The 18034-nt window shown below is 46.6% G+C and overlaps 1 protein-coding gene across 1 annotated transcript in view; it reads right to left on the minus strand.

Annotated features, from left to right (window-relative positions):
• The window catches only part of Fbxw8 (F-box and WD repeat domain containing 8), a 102073-nt gene that overhangs the window by 41815 nt on the left and 42224 nt on the right, over positions 1 to 18034 (minus strand). Inside the window, exon 5 of the mRNA XM_005344342.2 lies at positions 17853 to 18010. Within this exon, the coding sequence (XP_005344399.1) occupies positions 17853 to 18010 (158 nt within the window). The remainder of the gene's footprint in view (positions 1 to 17852; positions 18011 to 18034) is intronic.

Here is an 18034-nt window from a genome sequence, read left to right on the forward strand (position 1 = left end):
GAAGGAGAAGCCAGGGTACAGAGGGCTGAGACAGGGATGTCTCGAAGGAGAAGCCAGGGTACAGAGGGCTGAGACAGGGATGTCTCGAAGGAGAAAAGGGCAGCACGAAGATGACTCTTTCCCCAAGGTCACATGCCGCTGCCTCCAGAGGAAACAATAAATAGAAAATACTCCGGAAAATGCATTTTAGATTGGACTCTGAATGGGCTTGAAGACCAAGGTTAGGGAAAGAGGAGCAGAGGCCGAAGTTGGGATGAGCAGGGCAGCAGAGGCTCAAGGAGGGAGGTAGGGAGGAGGGTGGGTTCCTAGAAGCTCTCAGGTGCACAGTCATCAGGAGAGAACATCTAAAAAGAGAGAGAAGGCTGAGGGGGAGTGAACAGCACACTGCTAACTGCCCAGCATCTCCGTGCAGTCTGGAGTGCAGAGACCAAGGAAGAGGAAACAGGCAGAGAAGCCAGCCAACGCGGAGGAGGCTTTACCAGGATGACCTAAGAAAGCAGGGGACATCATCAAGGCATCACTTTGGCAAAGCCTGATGCTACTGGTCACTGCCTTCCTATCATGTCCCTGAGGGGAACAGGGACACACCGTCTAGGAGAGTTTCAGATGCTGGTGGGAGGCTAACTGGGGTCCTGGGACAGTCATAGCTTAATAGCGACGCCTAAGACAAACCAGAAGTGCTTTGCTGTCATGTGCACTTCCACACGGCTTCAATCTTTCCCCATGCAATGTATGTAAAAGTATACACAGCCCATTACATATCTGATAACTATCTGACTAGTGTGAACTTTTTCAAGTACGATTTGCATAATTTTATAGAGGATATTTAATTCTGGTGAGCAAAATTAAATTAGAAACTCAAATTTTAAAAGGTCTTTTAATCAGTTCAGGTGAATTAAACTCTGAGTCCAAAACTCTGGTTGCCACATCCTCCCTGGATGAGCTGAAGCAGCCATCGCAGCACAGCCAGGAGCTTCTAGTAAACGCTGGCACTGTGCTGCTCTCCCTTCTTTAAACCCTGCTTATCTCTAACCGGTTAGCTCAGCAGTCAGCTCGGCACAGCCTAGGGTCACCAGAGAAGGAGTCTCTGGACTGCCAAGTTGGCTCAGTGGTTCAGAGTATTTGTTGCTCTTTTAGAGGACCCAGGTTCAATTCCCAGAACCCACATGGCAGCTCACAACTGTCTGCAACTCCAATCTGAGTGTCTCCAATTCCCTCTTCTGATCTTCTTGGGCACCAGGGACACATGTAGTACACATGCGTACATGCAGGCAAAACATTCATACACATAAGATAATTCTAATAAAAAATCTTTTTTAAAAGAAGGGAGTCTTAATTAAAGGAGACTCAGACGAGACTGGCCTTTGGGTATGTTATGTCTGTGGGGAACTGTCTTGATTTTTAATGTATAAAGGAGGGCCCGGCCCACTGTGGGTGGCACCATCCCTGGGCTGATAGTTAGTACTGAGCTGTCTAAGAAAGTCAGCTGGGTATGGGCCTGTGTGTGAGCCAGCAAGCAGCATCCTCCATGGTTCTTGCTGCACTTCTCTGGCTATGAATTCCCTGGCTGGAGGTAATGCTGTGTGGGACATCAAGCACCTTCCCAGATTCTTGCCTGAGTTCCTACCCTGACTTCCCTACCAATAGACTATGACCGGAAGTGCAAGCCCAGTAAACTCCTTCTTCCCCTAAGTTACTTTGGTTATGACATAGCTGTACAGAACTCATAACCACTTAATTTAGTGATGCTGACAGCTACTGAAGCAGAAGACAGTGGTAGGGTTTACGACACTAGTCATTTCAAGTTTTGTGTTACATTTTTCTTAAGAGGACTGTAAAACTGTATGTGTGTGGGTGTTTTGTGTGTAAGTCTGTGTACCACTTGCATGCTTAGTGCCTGCAGTGTCTGATCCCCTGGTACTGGAGCTACACATGGGCGTGAGCCACCATATGGGTCCTCTGGAAGAGCAACCAGTGCTCTTAACCAACCCCTCATACAAGGGTTTAAAACACAATTTTAGGACTATTTCTAATAGAGTAAAACGATGAGGTCAAACATGACGGTGCATGCGTAAACCAGCACTAAGCAGGCTGAAGTAGGAGCTAAACAATGAGTATGGAGTCAGTCTGTGTAGTGAGATTTCATTTGTATTCTAATAAATAAAGCTTGCCTGAAGTTTAGAGAGTAAAACAGCCACACTGGTCAGTCTTACAGACCAGGCAGCGGAAGCACACACCTTTAATCTCAGGAGCCACACTATAGTTTGCCATAGAAGCCGGGCGGTAGTGGTTCACGTCTTTAATCCCAGCCCTAGAGAGGAATATTAAGACGGGAGGAGACAGCTCTCACATAGTCTTGTTCTGAGATTCCTAGAGGCAGGATCGCCATTTCAGACTGAGATAGAGGTAAGAGCCAGTGGCTGGCTGTTTCTCTTTTCTGACCTTCAGGTTGAACCCCAATTTCTATCTCTGGGTTTTTATTAATCATGCTACAAACACAAGCATATTAACTTCTGGCTTTGTTAACTGTTTTAAGTCGCGGTCTTGCACTATTGTCCAGAATGATCTGTAACTCATAGGCTCAAATAATCCCATGTCTCAGCCTCCCCGGAGGCTGGGATAACAGCTCGCACCACTGTATGTGGCTTACCAATCTTTTCATAGTCTCTGGCCAGCGAAGCTCCTTCTCAGATTCACAGACAACCTCAGGGTGGCCCCTGCAGCCTTAAGTTCCCAATCCAAGTCCCCAGAGGGCCAAGGAACTCCCACAGTCCAACAGACTCAGGAGGGGACACAGAAAGACAAGATATGGCAAAGCACAGCTGTTTTTTAGTTAATATCAAACAGAGTGAGAAAACTGAATCCATAGGTCACCTGACACTTAACCATAGTCCCTCACAGTAACTGAACGTATCCCCAGTAAGCAGAGAGCTTGCTGGTCTTGGGTGCACCTTTTGGATTATAATCCATCACAAGATTATTTCGTTATTCAAGATGTCCCTATTTCATTCTCTGGGGATTCTAATTTAGCTTGACTGCTATCTCCAATCCTGTTTACCCAAAGATGTTTCAGACTCACTTTGTACACAGGTGTCCTAGCCTGTCACTTCCAGCATTAATATTTAAACCAGAATCTGTGTGGGGGCTGGACTCAGCATTGTACTACGAGAGCACAATGTATATTTTAACCAACCCCTGACCCTGTGTTTGTTACGTGTCAGTGCAGTGCCTGAGGAGGCCAGCAGGGGGCTCTGGAGTCCTTGAACTAGAGTTAAGGTGCTGGGAATCAAACCCGGATCTTCTGCTAGAACAGTAAGTGCTCTGAACCTGAGCCATCTCTCCAGCTCAGGTTCTACACCAATATACTCTTGTGACCTTAGGAATCAGAACTAGGACATGAGTCACACTCAGAGCTACTGCCTTTGCACTGAACAAAATAATCATCAGTACAAGAACAAGACTATGTTGCAACTGTAATTAAAATGGTATGCTTTTTAAAAACCAACTCTATTGAGTGTAATACACTACATATACAAAGTTATCAACTTTCAATGTACAGTTTGGCCAGAATGGAAAATGCTGGTCCTGTAGCCTCCACTATACCATAGAGAACTACTCCAGACCCAGAAGTCCCCTTACACCCTTCTATGGCCAAGTCTCTCCCCACAGTTCCAGCTTCTGGTGACTACTCACCTTGTTTATTGTTAGGGATCTATCTGCCCTAGGACTCCCTAGCAGTGGAATTTTTATGCAGATGCACTCTTGACCATCTGGCTGATTTCATGCACTGTAACACTGCAGAGGTTCAGCTCACTGTTGCTGCGTGACTGACAGTCCACCCAACTTGACTGATGTGCATCATTCCACTGCATGGATACACAAGGCACACTTGCCAGCTCATAGTCTTGGGGCTGTGTCCAGTGTAGAGCTACCATGGGCAACGTTCTATAGGCAACCAAGCACAAGTGTGTGTGCACGTGCTGTCACCCTCCAGGCTGCTTGCCCAGTGGAACACTGCATCCTAAGGCAGCCCACACTCCACTTGTCACAAGCTTTCTTCACTAAGGCTGTTCCCACCAGGCAGGCTCACCAGCACTTAGTAGGTCTCTTAAGTTAAGCCATTGGAGGTAGGGAATGGTGCTTTGTTACGTCTTGACCATGTGACTCGGCAGCTAGCACGGATCATCTTTTCAACAGCGGCCATCAAGCATCTCACTGAAGCAACAGTTACTGCATTGCTGTGTTTAACTGTTTGCTGTCTGTATCTCTCTAAAGTTCTTTCTACATCTAGCTGCAAGCCACACAGCATATGGGGGTGCTCAATCTTGGCTGTCAACCTGGTGAGCTCTGGAATCACCTTAGACAGCCCTGTCTGCTAAGTCTGAGAGCCCTTTCAGGGAGGAGTACTGTTGGGAGTGGACACTGCCCACAGAGGCCCCTTCTGTTAGGTGGTCCAGACTGAGCAACAAGTGATTTCCCTGTGTGGACTTTGTGTAATCCCTGGTGCACAGGTCTACTCTGGTGCCCAACAACACGGTCCTGAACTCTGTGGTTTTTACGGTAAATCTTGTATCCTCTAGGTTATAGCTCCTTTTTCCACATTATTTTTGGCTCTGTATATATATTTTTTAATTTGGACTTTTAAACTCTCCTAGGGCTCACATCTTAGCATCAGTATATCCATCTTCACACACTCCCAGCTAACCTGGACTCTGCCTGAGATCCCCATCAGCTGGGTAAGCAGACTATAGACATGGCAAGTCTTGTATATGGCTTAGATTTAGAACTTAGATTTTTCTTGACAATGAGTCATGTCTGCTTCTGACAGCACCAATTACTCTGGGGAGGTTGACAGGCATTTAAAAAAACTCATTATGGCCGGGCGGTGGTGGCGCACGCCTTTAATCCCAGCACTCAGGAGGCAGAGGCAGGCGGATCTCTGTGAGTTCGAGACCAGCCTGGTCTACAAGGCTAGTTCCAGGACAGGCTCCAAAGCCACAGAGAAACCCTGTCTTGAAAAACCAAAAAAAAAAAAAACAAAAAACAAAAAACAAAAAAAAACACCTCATTATGAAATTTGTCTTCACTAGCCATTTGGGCAAGAAACTGCTCTTGACTGGACTGCTTGATGGTATGTTGTATAAACTAGACATACAGGACCCACAGAAAAATGACTGCTCAAGTTGCCAAAGGAAGATGAGATAGTCCTTCGGAGTTCCTGCTTCATAAAAGAGTCTTACAGACCTAAACAGAGAACTCTCAACAGAAGAATCTAAAATGGCTGAAAGACACTTAAGGAACTGTTCAACATCCTTAGTCATCAGAGAAATGCAAATCAAAACAACTCTGAGATTCCATCTTACACCTGTAAGAATGGCCAAGATCAAAAACACTGATGACAACTTATGCTGGAGAGGATGTGGGGAAAAGGGAACACTTCTGCATTGTTGGTGGGAATGCAAGCTGGTACAGCCCCTTTGGATGTCAGTGTGGCAATTTCTCAGAAAATTAGGAAACAACCTTCCTCAAGACCCAGCAATACCACTTTTAGCTATATATCCAAAGGATGCTCAATTGCGCCACAAGGACATGTGTCAACTATGTTCATAGTAGCTTTGTTTGTCATAGCCAGAACCTGGAAACAACCTAAATGCCCCTCGACTGAAGAATGGATAAGGAAAATGTGGTACATGTACACAGTGGAGTACTACACAGCAGAAAAAAATAATGGCATCTTGAATTTTGCAGGAAAATGGATGGAGCTAGAAAACATTATTTTGGGTGAGGTAACCGAGACACAGAAAGACAATTATCACATGTACACACTCATAGGTGGTTTTTAAACATAAAGCAAAGAAAACCAGCCTACAAACCACAATCCCAGAGAACTTAGACAACAATGAGGACACTAAGAGAGACTTACATAGATCTAATCTACATGGGAAGTAGAAAGTAGAAAAAGATAAGATCTCCTGAGTAAATTGGGAGCATGGGGACCTTGGGGGAGGGTTGAAGGAGGGAGGGGAGAGGCAGGGAGGGAAACAGAGAAAAATGTAGAGCTCAAGAAAAATCAATTAAAAAAAAAAGTCAGCCAGACATTCTACAGGACACACATACAAAAGTAACTGACAAACTGCCAATATAGGCAAAACTGTCTTTATAATTTTCTGCTTCATGAAAAAGTGTGCTGGATACTATGGGCCTGTAGACTAAAGATGGATACCCCAATGTTACAAAAAAACTTTGGGTGACTGTCCAGGCAGCAAGCTGTCTCTGCCAATTCTAGAATTTTGGAAGTTGCTTACAATGCACTTCCTGTTTACTTAGGTAATATTATATCCTTCTGGGGACTTTAATGGAGTTGATGAAAGATAGTTATAATTATAAAAGATAGACTAGATATAAAACTTTAGACTCACAAAGATAGGATAGATGACAGAATATTTTCCTTAATTTGCCAAATGGAAATGGACTAAATATTGTAACTATAATTCTTGCTTGATAACTGTTTTGTTGTATGTAATCTTGCTATGTTAAAATAAAATTTAACATATGTTAAATAAAACTTTCCTTTTTATTTAGACAGAAAAGAGGAGGTGATGTGGGATTCCCCTCTGTATGCTGTAAAAATGTTTTATTATCATTGGTTTAAAAAGAAGCTGCTTTGGGCCTCTGGCAGCGCAGAATAGAGCAAGGCAGGAATTCCAAGCAAAGATAGAGGAGAAAAGAAGGCAGAGTCAGGGAGACGCCATGTAGCTGCCAAAGGAGACAGACACAATGGATCCATACTATTACGCCACAGCCTCATGCCAATACATAGATTAATAGAAATGGGTTAATTCAAGATGTAAGAGCTAGTTAGGAATACATTAGAGTCATTTGCCAAACAGTATTGTAATTAATATAGTTTCTATGTGATTATTTTGGGTCTGGGTGGCTGGGAAACAAACAAGCAGCCTTCTTACCCCGTCTTCTTTTTTTTTCCCTCACTCCCTCACATTTTAATGCAAAACAAGTTTGTAATTGTTTGCTGCTAACTTGAATATAACTGATTTTTTTGTGTATTCATGATATGGATTGTATACATAAATTATTGTCAGAGGCCATGTGAGAGGAACTGCAACAGCTTTGGAACTCATGGAAAACAGCCCAGCAGTTAGCATAGTCATGTTGGGTGAGCCTAGGAGAGACAGAGCTGAGGACTAGAGTCTTGAGGACCGCATGCTGTTAATGAACATGGCTCTGCTTACTGCCCTCATGGTCTCCACACCCCTTATAATCTATCAGTTGAATGAAAACTCTAAGAGGGCTTCTAGCCCCTCACTGGACATTGTCACGGGTGCAATAATAGTGATTGGTGTTTGCCAAGCACTGCTCCTGGAGCAGATTATTCAACTACTAGCCTTGGAAAGAATTTAGAGTTGGGGATTGTAAGTAAAGTTGTTTAAGATGTTTTTGTTAACCCGGCAGTGGTGGCGCATGCCTTTAATCCCAGCACTCGGGAGGCAGAGGCAGGCGGATCTCTGGGAGTTCGAGGCCAGCCTGGTCTACAAGAGCTAGTTCCAGGACAAGCACCAAAGGTACAGAGAAACCCTGTCTCGAAAAACAAACAAACAAACAAAAAAGATGTTTTTGTTTTGTTTGGTTTTGATATAGAAAATCTTGAGGAACAATTTAAAGTTTAGAAAAGCACTCTTTTAATAGTTGAGCAAAGGTCTCATTGAGGTCAGGGGAACAAGAACAGTGGCAGCTTGGTTATTACTAACTGATGTACCTTTCTTGTTAAAGATGGGTTGGTAATCGAAGGTGATGGTTAATCTCTTGTACCCATTTTCATCCTCAGCTTCCTGAGGATTTAAAGTAGAAATGACTATTTTTTATAAATAAAAATTTAGATTTGCAATTCTTTTAAGATCTTTTGTAATATTACCTTTTGAGATAAATAAAATGATTCTTTCTTTGTAACCGCAAACAGTTTCCTGCCAATACAAAAGAGAATGGCTGAAATATATGTGGCTTGCTTAAAACTCTATTAATCAATTATAAAAAAAATCAATAAATTATAAATCATCATTGCTTTGGGGTGAACATGTTATGGTGGGAAAATTAATAAAAAGAAAAATGTTTAACTACATGTGGGCTTCTAAGGAAAACATAAAATTTGTGATCATATGATTTCTTCCTGTGTAAAGATTTTGGTTTTGGGAAATATGCAACTTGTGGTTGTGAAGTAATCTTTTCTTATGTAAAAATTTTTTGTCTTAGGAGTTAGAAAAGGGATAAGAAAAAACAAGAGAGGCAGAAGGAAACCGTCAGGGAAGAAGAAGAGCAGGGCAAAAGAACAGAGCAGAGGAAGAATAGAGCAGGAACAGTAGAGAGAGAAAAATAAAATGAAGAATTAGGCTTCATCCCTCAAATGAAGTTCCCGTGTGTGTCTGTGCATCTGCCTAGCAGTTTGCGGACTCCAGGCCGCCTCTTCAGTATCTGACCCACTGGGCCCTTCAGGAAGTTCTCTATCTACGGGTCTTTTCCTTCTGTGTCTAGTTCTCACGTTCTGCAGCAGCTAGGAGTCCTGTGCAGCACTGAGCCAGTCGGACCTGGTTTCTAAGACCATCCCTGGTATGATTAGTGATGGATTGGGCTCAGGGTTTTCACAGATGCTCTTAAACAAACAGAAAACTATGGTTTCTGCTAAGGTTTTTGGTAACAACCAAAACAACAACAACAAAAATAGCTTCTACATATGTTCTATCCTGCCCACCGCCACCAAGCACTGCTATTACTGTGTATGAGGAAACCTACTCACTGTTAAGAGAGATGGTTAAGTGAATAAAAGTATCTTTGTGTCTGGGCTGACCAGGTTTCTGTCCACCATGCATCCTGGGCTCTTGCAGCTGCCTCGTAAACTCATAGCGCCCCACATGTTCACTTCCCTTGCCTTGGCCTGTGCTGTCCCTTGCCTGTACACTAAGGTAACTCTGGGCCTCATCTTTATTCTTCTCTAAGGGATGGCAATGTTGGAAACTCACAGCTTAACATATTTTATCTAGTTTTTGAGTTCCTGATAACAGAAGAGCTGGAGAGATGGCTCAGTATGTGAAGTACTTGTCACAAAAGCAGGCAGACATTAGCTCAGATACTGTGCACATTCATACACACTCATGTACATGTATGCATATACATGTGTGTACAAGTATGTGCACACATAAATTAAAAGAAAAACCTGGATGGATAAATCCAATTCCAAATGCACGCTCTTGAGCAGAGACAAAAGTTTCATTCTTATTATTATGAAATAATTTCAAAGTCACAGAGGGTCTCAAGAAGCCCCATAACCCGTCCTCAAGCCTCTGCCTAACTACATCCTTTATGAGACCCAAGCCAGGATGCCTCAGTACTTGGCTGTCCTCTCCCAAGGCCCAGAGGTAGCATGCAGCTCAGTGAAGCTCAGCATGACAAGACCCAGGATCTGACCCCTGAAATGCTGATTGTCCTACAGTCTAGAACAGTCTTGAGAGACTGCCCTAGCTCTCCATGACTCCAACAGCCCTGAGAAAGGGCAGCCACTTCATGGGATGACCCTCCACCTGGGTTTGCCCTTTACTGCCTCACGACTGTGTGCAGCTGGCAGGTCAGAGCTGCACTCTGCTGATTCTGCCATGCCATCATGCACAAATATGTCAGCATGGCCCCTCACAGACAGACTGCAAGGCTGCCCCACTGCATACCACTCTTCTCTCCTTTAATGAATGTTTTCGGAAGATACTCTTTGGGACTATAGAACATTCTGATCTTGTCTCATTCTTATCTATTAGATTTAGCATAAACTATTTTTTCTCCTCATCTAGTTATTAGTCACCAATTAGTGACTTTCCACTCCCACCATCTTTTTATATTTATGAGCTGACGTTCCTGCTTAGCAGACTTCCTCACTTTCCCTTTTTATCCCTCTGCCCTTGTCACAGCATGCTTGTGCGTGCCTATTCACTGGGTTATAATCTGTGCTGTCCTTGCTCACGTTGATACTCGAGCTGGCCAGATCTGACTAATGGGACACTATCAGGCTAGCTCTATGTTCTTTGTATGTGACGCCTTCTCATACTTCTCAAGGTTGTCCTTCCTGCCCATATTCCACAGACAGCCATTCCTCCCTACAGCATCCTCAAGAGCAGGGCTCAAGACATGGTCACTGCTCAGCCTTCTCCACCCATGACCACACAACACTGTTCCAGTTCCACCTTTGTCTCTGTGACCAAAAGCAACTTCGGAAGGGTTGGCTACAGTTTTCAGCTTACAGTCCATCGTTTTCTGGGATTTGAGGCAGGGACCCTACCAGTCTCCAGAGGAGTTAGCATCTTTAACCATGGATATCTCCTGTGGCCCATAAAGCAGACTTCCTATGTGTAGGCAGCCCTTCACACCGGCTCAGGCCTCATGGGGCCATCGTTAAGGTGTGTGCTTGCAAGAACTGCTTCTGCTCAGCTAGCTTTTGTCATACCGCCCAGGAGCACCTGCCCTGGGCCAAGACTCCAGGTTTACATTCCAGAGCTCCTGGATGCCCGAGAATCGTCCACAGCCCTGGGCATGGACAAGAGTGCATGACAAGGTCAACACAAGAGCCTGCAGAACCAATGAGAGCTCCTCAGACGGAGACTCTAAAGCCCTAGTCAACCTCAGGGTCAGAAGGTAGAGATTTTTTTCCTTGAGACTCCAGTAAACATAAATGCACATTTTAAAGCTTTTAGTCAGAGTCCTGCCATGACTCACAGTGAAGATGAAGACAAGGAGAACGCTCTCTCCACCACTCAGGGATGATACAGACTGAACAGGAACACTGGTGTGTGCGAGCCTTCAGGCATCACTGCTGTGTCACGTGCACAAAGTCAATCTAAGTGGACACTGAAAGGGAAGAGAAGGGCACTGGGAGGAGGAGGGGGCACTGGGAGGAGGAGGGGGCACTGGGAGGAGGAGGGGGCACTGGGAGGAGGAGGGTACTAAAAGGAGGAGGGGGCACTGGGGAGAGGAGGGGGCACTGGGAGAAGAAGGAGAAGGAGGAGGAGGGGGCACTAGGAGGAGAAGGGCACTGGGAGGAGGAGGGGGCACTGCACTGGGAGGAGGAGGAGGGCCCTAGGAGAAGGAATGGGGCACTGGAAGGAGGAAGAGGAGGGGGCAGTGGGAGGAGGAGGGGGGGACTGGGAGGAGGAGGAGGGCACTGGGAGGAGGAGGAGGGCACTGGGAGGAGGAAGAGGGGGGGGGAGTGGGAGGAGGAGGGGGGGGCTGGGAGGAGGAGGAGGGCACTGGGAGGAGGAGGAGGGCACTGGGAGGAGGAGGAGGGCACTGGGAGGAGGAAGAGGGCACTAGAAGGAGAAGGGGCACTGGGAGGAGGAGGCCGGCACTAGAAGGTGGAGGGCACAGGAAGGAAGAGGAGGGGGCAGTGGGAGGAGGAGGAGGGGGGACTGGGAGGAGGAGGGGGCACTAGAAGGAGAGGGCACAGGAAGGAGGAGGAGGGGGCACTAGAAGGAGAGGGCACAGGAAGGAGGAGGATACTGAAGGGAGGAGGAGACACTGGAAGGAGGACAGAGAGCTATGGTAGGACCTACAGAGACAACAGACATGGATAATAGAGCCAGTTGACAAGGGAATTTACCAAGGATGGTTTTATGAGTCAATCTGTCTTCAGCTTTAATGGTTCTAAGCTCATGCTGCCTCTTGCATAGGGCACCCCCATCCCACCCAACCCAGTAACATCCAATTAGCAACCTTGGAAAGAGATCACACAAGGACTCAGCAGGGCAGACCTGTGAAGCTGTACACTCACTGTCAGGCAGGAGCTTACTGCAAAGACAGTGCACATGACCCTCGAGTCCTCGGCTGGTGACATAAAGCAGGACCACACACACAGGTGGCTGGATGAAAACAGAGCATCCCCCTAAGTGTGGCAGACCAGAGACACTGTGAACAGCCTTGCTGTGGTCTATGCACACAATCAATAGCAGGACGGTTACCGGAAACTGCTTCAGGTACTACTCAGCTCCCTCCACAATGAGAAAGCCAACATCCTTGAGAGGCAAGTACCAGCAGAAAAGGAAAGCCCCCGGGTGTTGATTTACAGGATTTTTGTTGCTGCTGCTGCTGTTGTTTTAATCAAGAAACATTTTTATGTCTACCTTGAGTGATGCATTCAACAACAGTCCTGACAGGGCAGATGGTTCTCTCCTACCCTGAAGGGTCAAGGAGCCTTATTGGTGAGAGGTTGAATTCAGCAGTTCTCAGAATTCAGGAGGCAAAAAGGAAGTTAAATGGGTTTTCTTGAATGCTTCCTGAACTGTTCACTTCTGTGGGGAGACTGCCTCATCCCACGATCTGCTCTACAAACACTTAAAAAGCTTTAAACACTAGAAAGGACACAGTAGGAGACCTGTGTGCTGCCATACGGGGGGTAAGCAGGAGATGTCGGAAGACTGCGCACCACCATCCTAGGCAGATGCCCCTTACAGTTCAAGGTCGGTTAGGGAGAGGCACAATACGTGGTGGATCCAGCGTCGCTGCATCTGGGGACAGTGGAGTCCTGGTGGGCAACACTGTCACCTGTTCACTGAAGTCGATGTCTGGACTGACTTCAGACAATGGATTGTGATTTACTAACAGCTCTCCAACACCAAGTCACTTTAACCATGGCTCACCACTACACTAGGAAATAAAGGACAGATTCATCAACACAGTCCTCCCTAGTGAGTCCCCTGCAGCCTCTGCTGAGGGAACAGCCTGCCCCGGGCACACATGACAAGCATGGTGCCCAGCTCTTCTCCTCGAGGGGCAAAAAAAGCCTTCAAAGCAACAGTTTGATTCAGCAGCTCAACACATTACAGTTTCCACAGCTTGTCTAATGAACAAAATGGAATGCCCTGGGATGTGCTGAGTATCTGTCAATTAAAGTTCGATGTCTCCAAGGCCAGTCTGGTCTACCCAGGGAGCTTCAGGACAGCCAGGACTACACAGAGAGATTCTGACTCAAAAATCAAAAGAGTTCAATGTCTTAAATACTTCTAAACCATCTCAGTTCTGAACTCTGCACTTAAAAACATACAATACTTAGAGTGTGCGTGCATGTGGACTTGATGCTCTTTCAAGCACATGGTTCTGGGAAGAATTCAGGGCATCATGTGTGTCAGCAAACACCTTCACCTACTGAGCCCACCCACTAGTCACCATGCACTTGTTTGCTGACTCTCCTGAGTATCATAAACCGCGAGCATCCCCACTGCTATGGAAACACTGTCAGTGTCTGGCGGTTTTCATTCTGTTCTTTGTTCCTGAGCCTCAGGGCAGTTGGGACAGCAGGCAAGAGCTCGTTATCCAGACTTTAAGAGAAAAGTTCTCCACAATCCACAGGCAGAGTGGGCAGGCAGCTCACACAAACCTCACAATCATGGTGCTCCATTTCTAAAGCACTAGCCCTGGCCAGAGGGAAGGAGTCAACCACATAGTGTGGGCATCACCACCGACAGTCAGCATACACGGACACAATTCTCGGACAATTCTAGTTTTTAAATGTAAACCTAGAGAACGGACTTTAGGAGCACCCAGTCTCCAGAGCTGCCTAAGAAAACTGGTCTTTTACACCACCGTTTACAGTTATGGAGGGGCTTGCAGACACCCCCACCCAGCACTGATCCATTGGTAAGTGAGAAATGTTTCACCAGGATCCAGCAGGACAATGAGGCCTGCGCACGTGTGACAACTGCATGAGGTGCGGCAGGAATAAATGAGCCCACTCACCCTGCCTGGTGGTACCAGAGAGAAAGCTGCCCTGACCCATTGAGGTCTTGAGTACTGACACCCCAGGTCTTGCCTCTTTTTTCCCCCCTCAGGGAGACAGACAGGAACTTTTTCTCACAGAACAAGTGTCTAATCTCACTTCTCACCAAGAGTAGGTTTTAAGGGCAACTCGAGTGGGGCATGGGTCCCAGTGCACTGCCATCCCCTAATGTCATGGCTTGAGGCCAAAGGCAGGCAGGCAGGCAGGCACGGAGCAGATGGCGTCCTGGCAAGGTCCCTGCTGTCCCTGCATTAGCAGCGTCTGCTCATTACTCAGAACCTTCACTTGCTTTATCTAATGCTCCAGGAAAAGCATTTTGATTTGATTCATTTCAGGATGGTAACGTACAGCACAATTAGTGGTAAAATCAAACTGGAGGAGGCTGACAATTGGAAACAAGGCACAAGAAATATGAGGGCAGTGGGGTGGAATTCAGCTCACAACTGTGGATTGCCCGCCAAATCCCAGCTCCCCAGTGCATGCGCAGGTCTTTCAGGGCGCAGCTCAGGAAGGGTGCCGAAGGGTGTCTCCCAAGTTCCCTGCAGGGAGGCTCCTGCTAAGGAGAACATGGCAGCTTCAACAAGGGGTCTGGGTCTCAATGGCTTCGGAACCTCACTTAGGCACAGAGAGAGGGCTGGAGTTCATTAACTCCGTGAACTACACACAGCAGACCCCATAAGGCCCTTTTCTAGTGTTTTTGACCAAGAAGCATCAACCACTGCTCTTGAAAGGGGACAAGGAGTGTGTGCGTTTGATATTTACACCTGTGAGCACTAAATCAGCTCTTCGGGAATATGTCAATCTGTCACCCAAGTGAGGCTGAGGCCAAGGCCACCTGGGATGGAGAAAAGGGCCAGAAGCTGCCATCCACCACGGAAATCCCGGCAATCTGACATGACTGGTAAAGCCTGCCTAGCATGAGAGGTGAGTTCCTGCGGGAGGAATGTTCTTCCTCTCTTCACACTGAAGTGGACAAAGCCAAAGCTCTGAGGCAAATCCTGAACCCTGAAAGGACTGCAGTTGACCTCACAGCGAAGTGACTGCCTGCCAGCATGACCTGAGATCCTAAAGCACAAGATGTAACCAGACAGGTCAACAGTGTCCCTGAATAGACCGAGCACAAATTGCTCCTACTCAAAAGCCCGGACCTGTGGGATGTGGCAGCCTGTCTCACGATGCCAATGACTACCAATACTCAGGTCCCTACTTCCTACTGATATAGAATGGATTCATTTGGCTAGGATTTAAGTATGATATAACTACAAAGGAAACAGAAGGACTACAAGCAGCAGCCATGCATAAGAAAAAGTTCAACTCTTCCCACCAGGAGAACCACAACCACAGTCATGTTCCATTCCCTACCACATCCATCAATACCCCAAACTGAGAAGAGCAAAGACAGCATGGCATCTGTGCTCACCTCCTACCTGGAAATCCTTCTTACACATGAAAGGACATCTGTACAAAGCTTTTTCACTACAATGCTGCTTGTGAGAGCAAATGCACACACACCTGCTTTGCAATGAGCCACAGGCGTATACAAAAAGGAGAGCTACCTAGGTGTGAAAAATGAGGCTTTCAGATATGGTACTACATCAAAAAGCCAAGGAGGGGAACTGGAGAGACTGCTCAGTGGTTAGAGGACTAGCTACTTTTCCATAGACCCTGCATGTACATGGTGGCTCACAACTGTACGTAACTCCGGTGCTAGGGGATTCAGCTTCCACAGGCACTACGTGCACGTAGTGCACAGGTATATATACATGTAGGCAAAACCCCATACACATGAAAGTTAAACAACAGCAAAAGACTAGCATCTGACAGAACACTTGTAGGGACAATTCAGTCGTTATTCATGCAAACCCCAAGCACTGAAGCCTTCAGTCTAGCAATGGCCAGTGCTGCAGCCTGGATTTACGTATGCACAAATTCAAGGTCACTGCATTCAACAAGAACGAGGAGTTCAGATGTCCGGCGATAAGGGCTCCACACGTGTGGCATGGTACAGTATGGCACCAGGGCACAGCACTGAGAAGAGGAAGGAGAAACACAGGTCGCCAACGTGCAGCATTGTTTTAAAAACAAGACCCACTGAAGTGCACGAAGCTGGCTTAGGAAGATGAGAAGATCTAGAAGACTAGGAGTGGCTCCTTTTACCTTTTCAATAGCTTTGTTGTTTGCCCTTTAACTATGAATTTGTAGCCCCAGATGGCCTGCAGCTAAGTAGACCAGGCTGGCCTCAAACTTGGAACTCACCTGACTCTGCCTCCCAAATACTGTTGGTAAAGATATCCACTAATCCTGGATGAATTAAGGTTTTTAAGCAAAATATTTGACATATGTTTTGAAATTCCATGTTCAAGTATTTACCGTGAAGAAAGTTGTCTACCATGCCTAGGGTGCTCCCCTTTTATATGCAATGGCAGTGACTGGGCCAGAGACACTCTTGTCAGCAGCAAGTATAGCTCAGCGGAGGAGGCTCCCCATATCTGCATGCGTGCTCATGTGTGTACAGTCACTGTGTGTCTGTATGTCTGCCTGCATACCTAATTTGCACCACACTTTATTTTCCCTTCAAGCTCTATTTGTAAGCTCATCAGCTATGATGAGCTCAGGACTCACAAGAGTCTCTGTGTTTGCTGTCAGTAACACCACTCCAGCCAAAACAGGAGCTGGGAGACGACAGCAGCTGGATTTCAACTTCACCCGCTAGTCTTCAGTTTCCTCAATGATAGAAGAGTCTGCCATTCAAGAATGCAGGACAGGAAGTGCTGTTAGAGCATTCCAAAGCTGCGAGTCCAGCTGCAGGCTAAGCAGCAAGCATGCTCAGTCTGCAGCTACACTGCCCACCTGGGATCAGCTCAGGCCGAGGCTACACTGCTTACCTGGGATCAGCAACTATGCATGGAAAAGCTTAACAAGGCCACAGAAGCAGCATGCTGGTGCTACTGCTGCTGCTGCTACCATTCTGAGGAAGCTAGAGTTGAAACTAGGGCCTCATGCATGCAGGCAAGCACAATACTGAGCCGCACCCATCTTAACTTAGCAAATGTCCATTTGTAGTGTCTAATAACATTAACCAGAAGAATAAAGTACAAAGTTTTGCTCAATTTTTTTAAATCCTTATACTTGCTCTTTTTAGATCTGAATTTTTATCACTGAATATTAGACATTTATAAAACTCCCTAATGGCTACCATAGCTCCACCCCTCTGTGCCAAATGACACCACGCTGCCTGAAGATCTGCATGGCCCTGGTATGAACACTGAGTCCCAGAAATGTGCTACGGTACAACATCCAGGCCAGGGTGTGTGTGTGGGGGCTCTTGGAGCTGCAGACTTTGACACAATGGACATCAGGACTGTGAGCAGTAGGCAGGCAGTCTGCCATGGCCAGTGCCATGATCACTTCCATCAGCTAACAATGTCACATGTCCCATCATTTCCATAACAGTTCTATAAACCCACAGTTGCTCACAAACACTCTCTCCAGGCTGGAGACAACACATCAAGGACCACGCTTGGTGGGTGAGTGCCAGGTAAAGGCAGGCACTGATCGCCAGTTTTCTGCCCATTCATGTCAGATCACCCCTCTATCCTTATCTCTAGTCTTTTCAGCCTGAGCCGAGGATACAGGAAAAGGAGGCCAAGTATATTTAATATTTTAAACTAAATACACCATTTGCTTAAGATGGTCTGGCCAGCCTCATCATGCCTGGCACTGACATCCAGCTCCAGGGTTCCAGGATGAATTAAACACCAGTTTTAATGGGTACCATGTTCCAATGTCTACTAATGGACCAGGGTTATTGGCTAGCTTCTTCATATAGAGGCAGAAGGCAGTGCATGAATGTGCATGTGCTTGTGTTCCCAGGAAGAGGCGGGTGTGTGTGAATGTGTATATGCCTATGCAGAGGAGGCAGGAGCACGTGAACGTGTGTGCATGGAGGACATGGGAGCAGCTGCAGCTGCTGCAGTTGATGAGGCTTTCTCCTGCACAGGGAGGCAGAGGGCTGGGGTACTGGGGTACTCACCATCCTCGTAAGCTGCAACTGCCAGCGAGCTGTTGATCCTCACAAAGGAGACATATGGCTGCATTCCAGGCTCCTCCTCTTCCGACTCAGATTCTAGGAAGGGGGCCACATAGTCCCAGGTGCGGGTGTCCCACACCCTCACGTCCCCTGACGTGTATCTGGAAGAGAAGAACATTCTTGGT

The sequence above is a fragment of the Microtus ochrogaster genome, chromosome 2 (genome assembly GCF_000317375.1).
Source record: "Microtus ochrogaster isolate Prairie Vole_2 chromosome 2, MicOch1.0, whole genome shotgun sequence".
In the NCBI taxonomy this organism is placed as follows: domain Eukaryota; kingdom Metazoa; phylum Chordata; class Mammalia; order Rodentia; family Cricetidae; genus Microtus; species Microtus ochrogaster.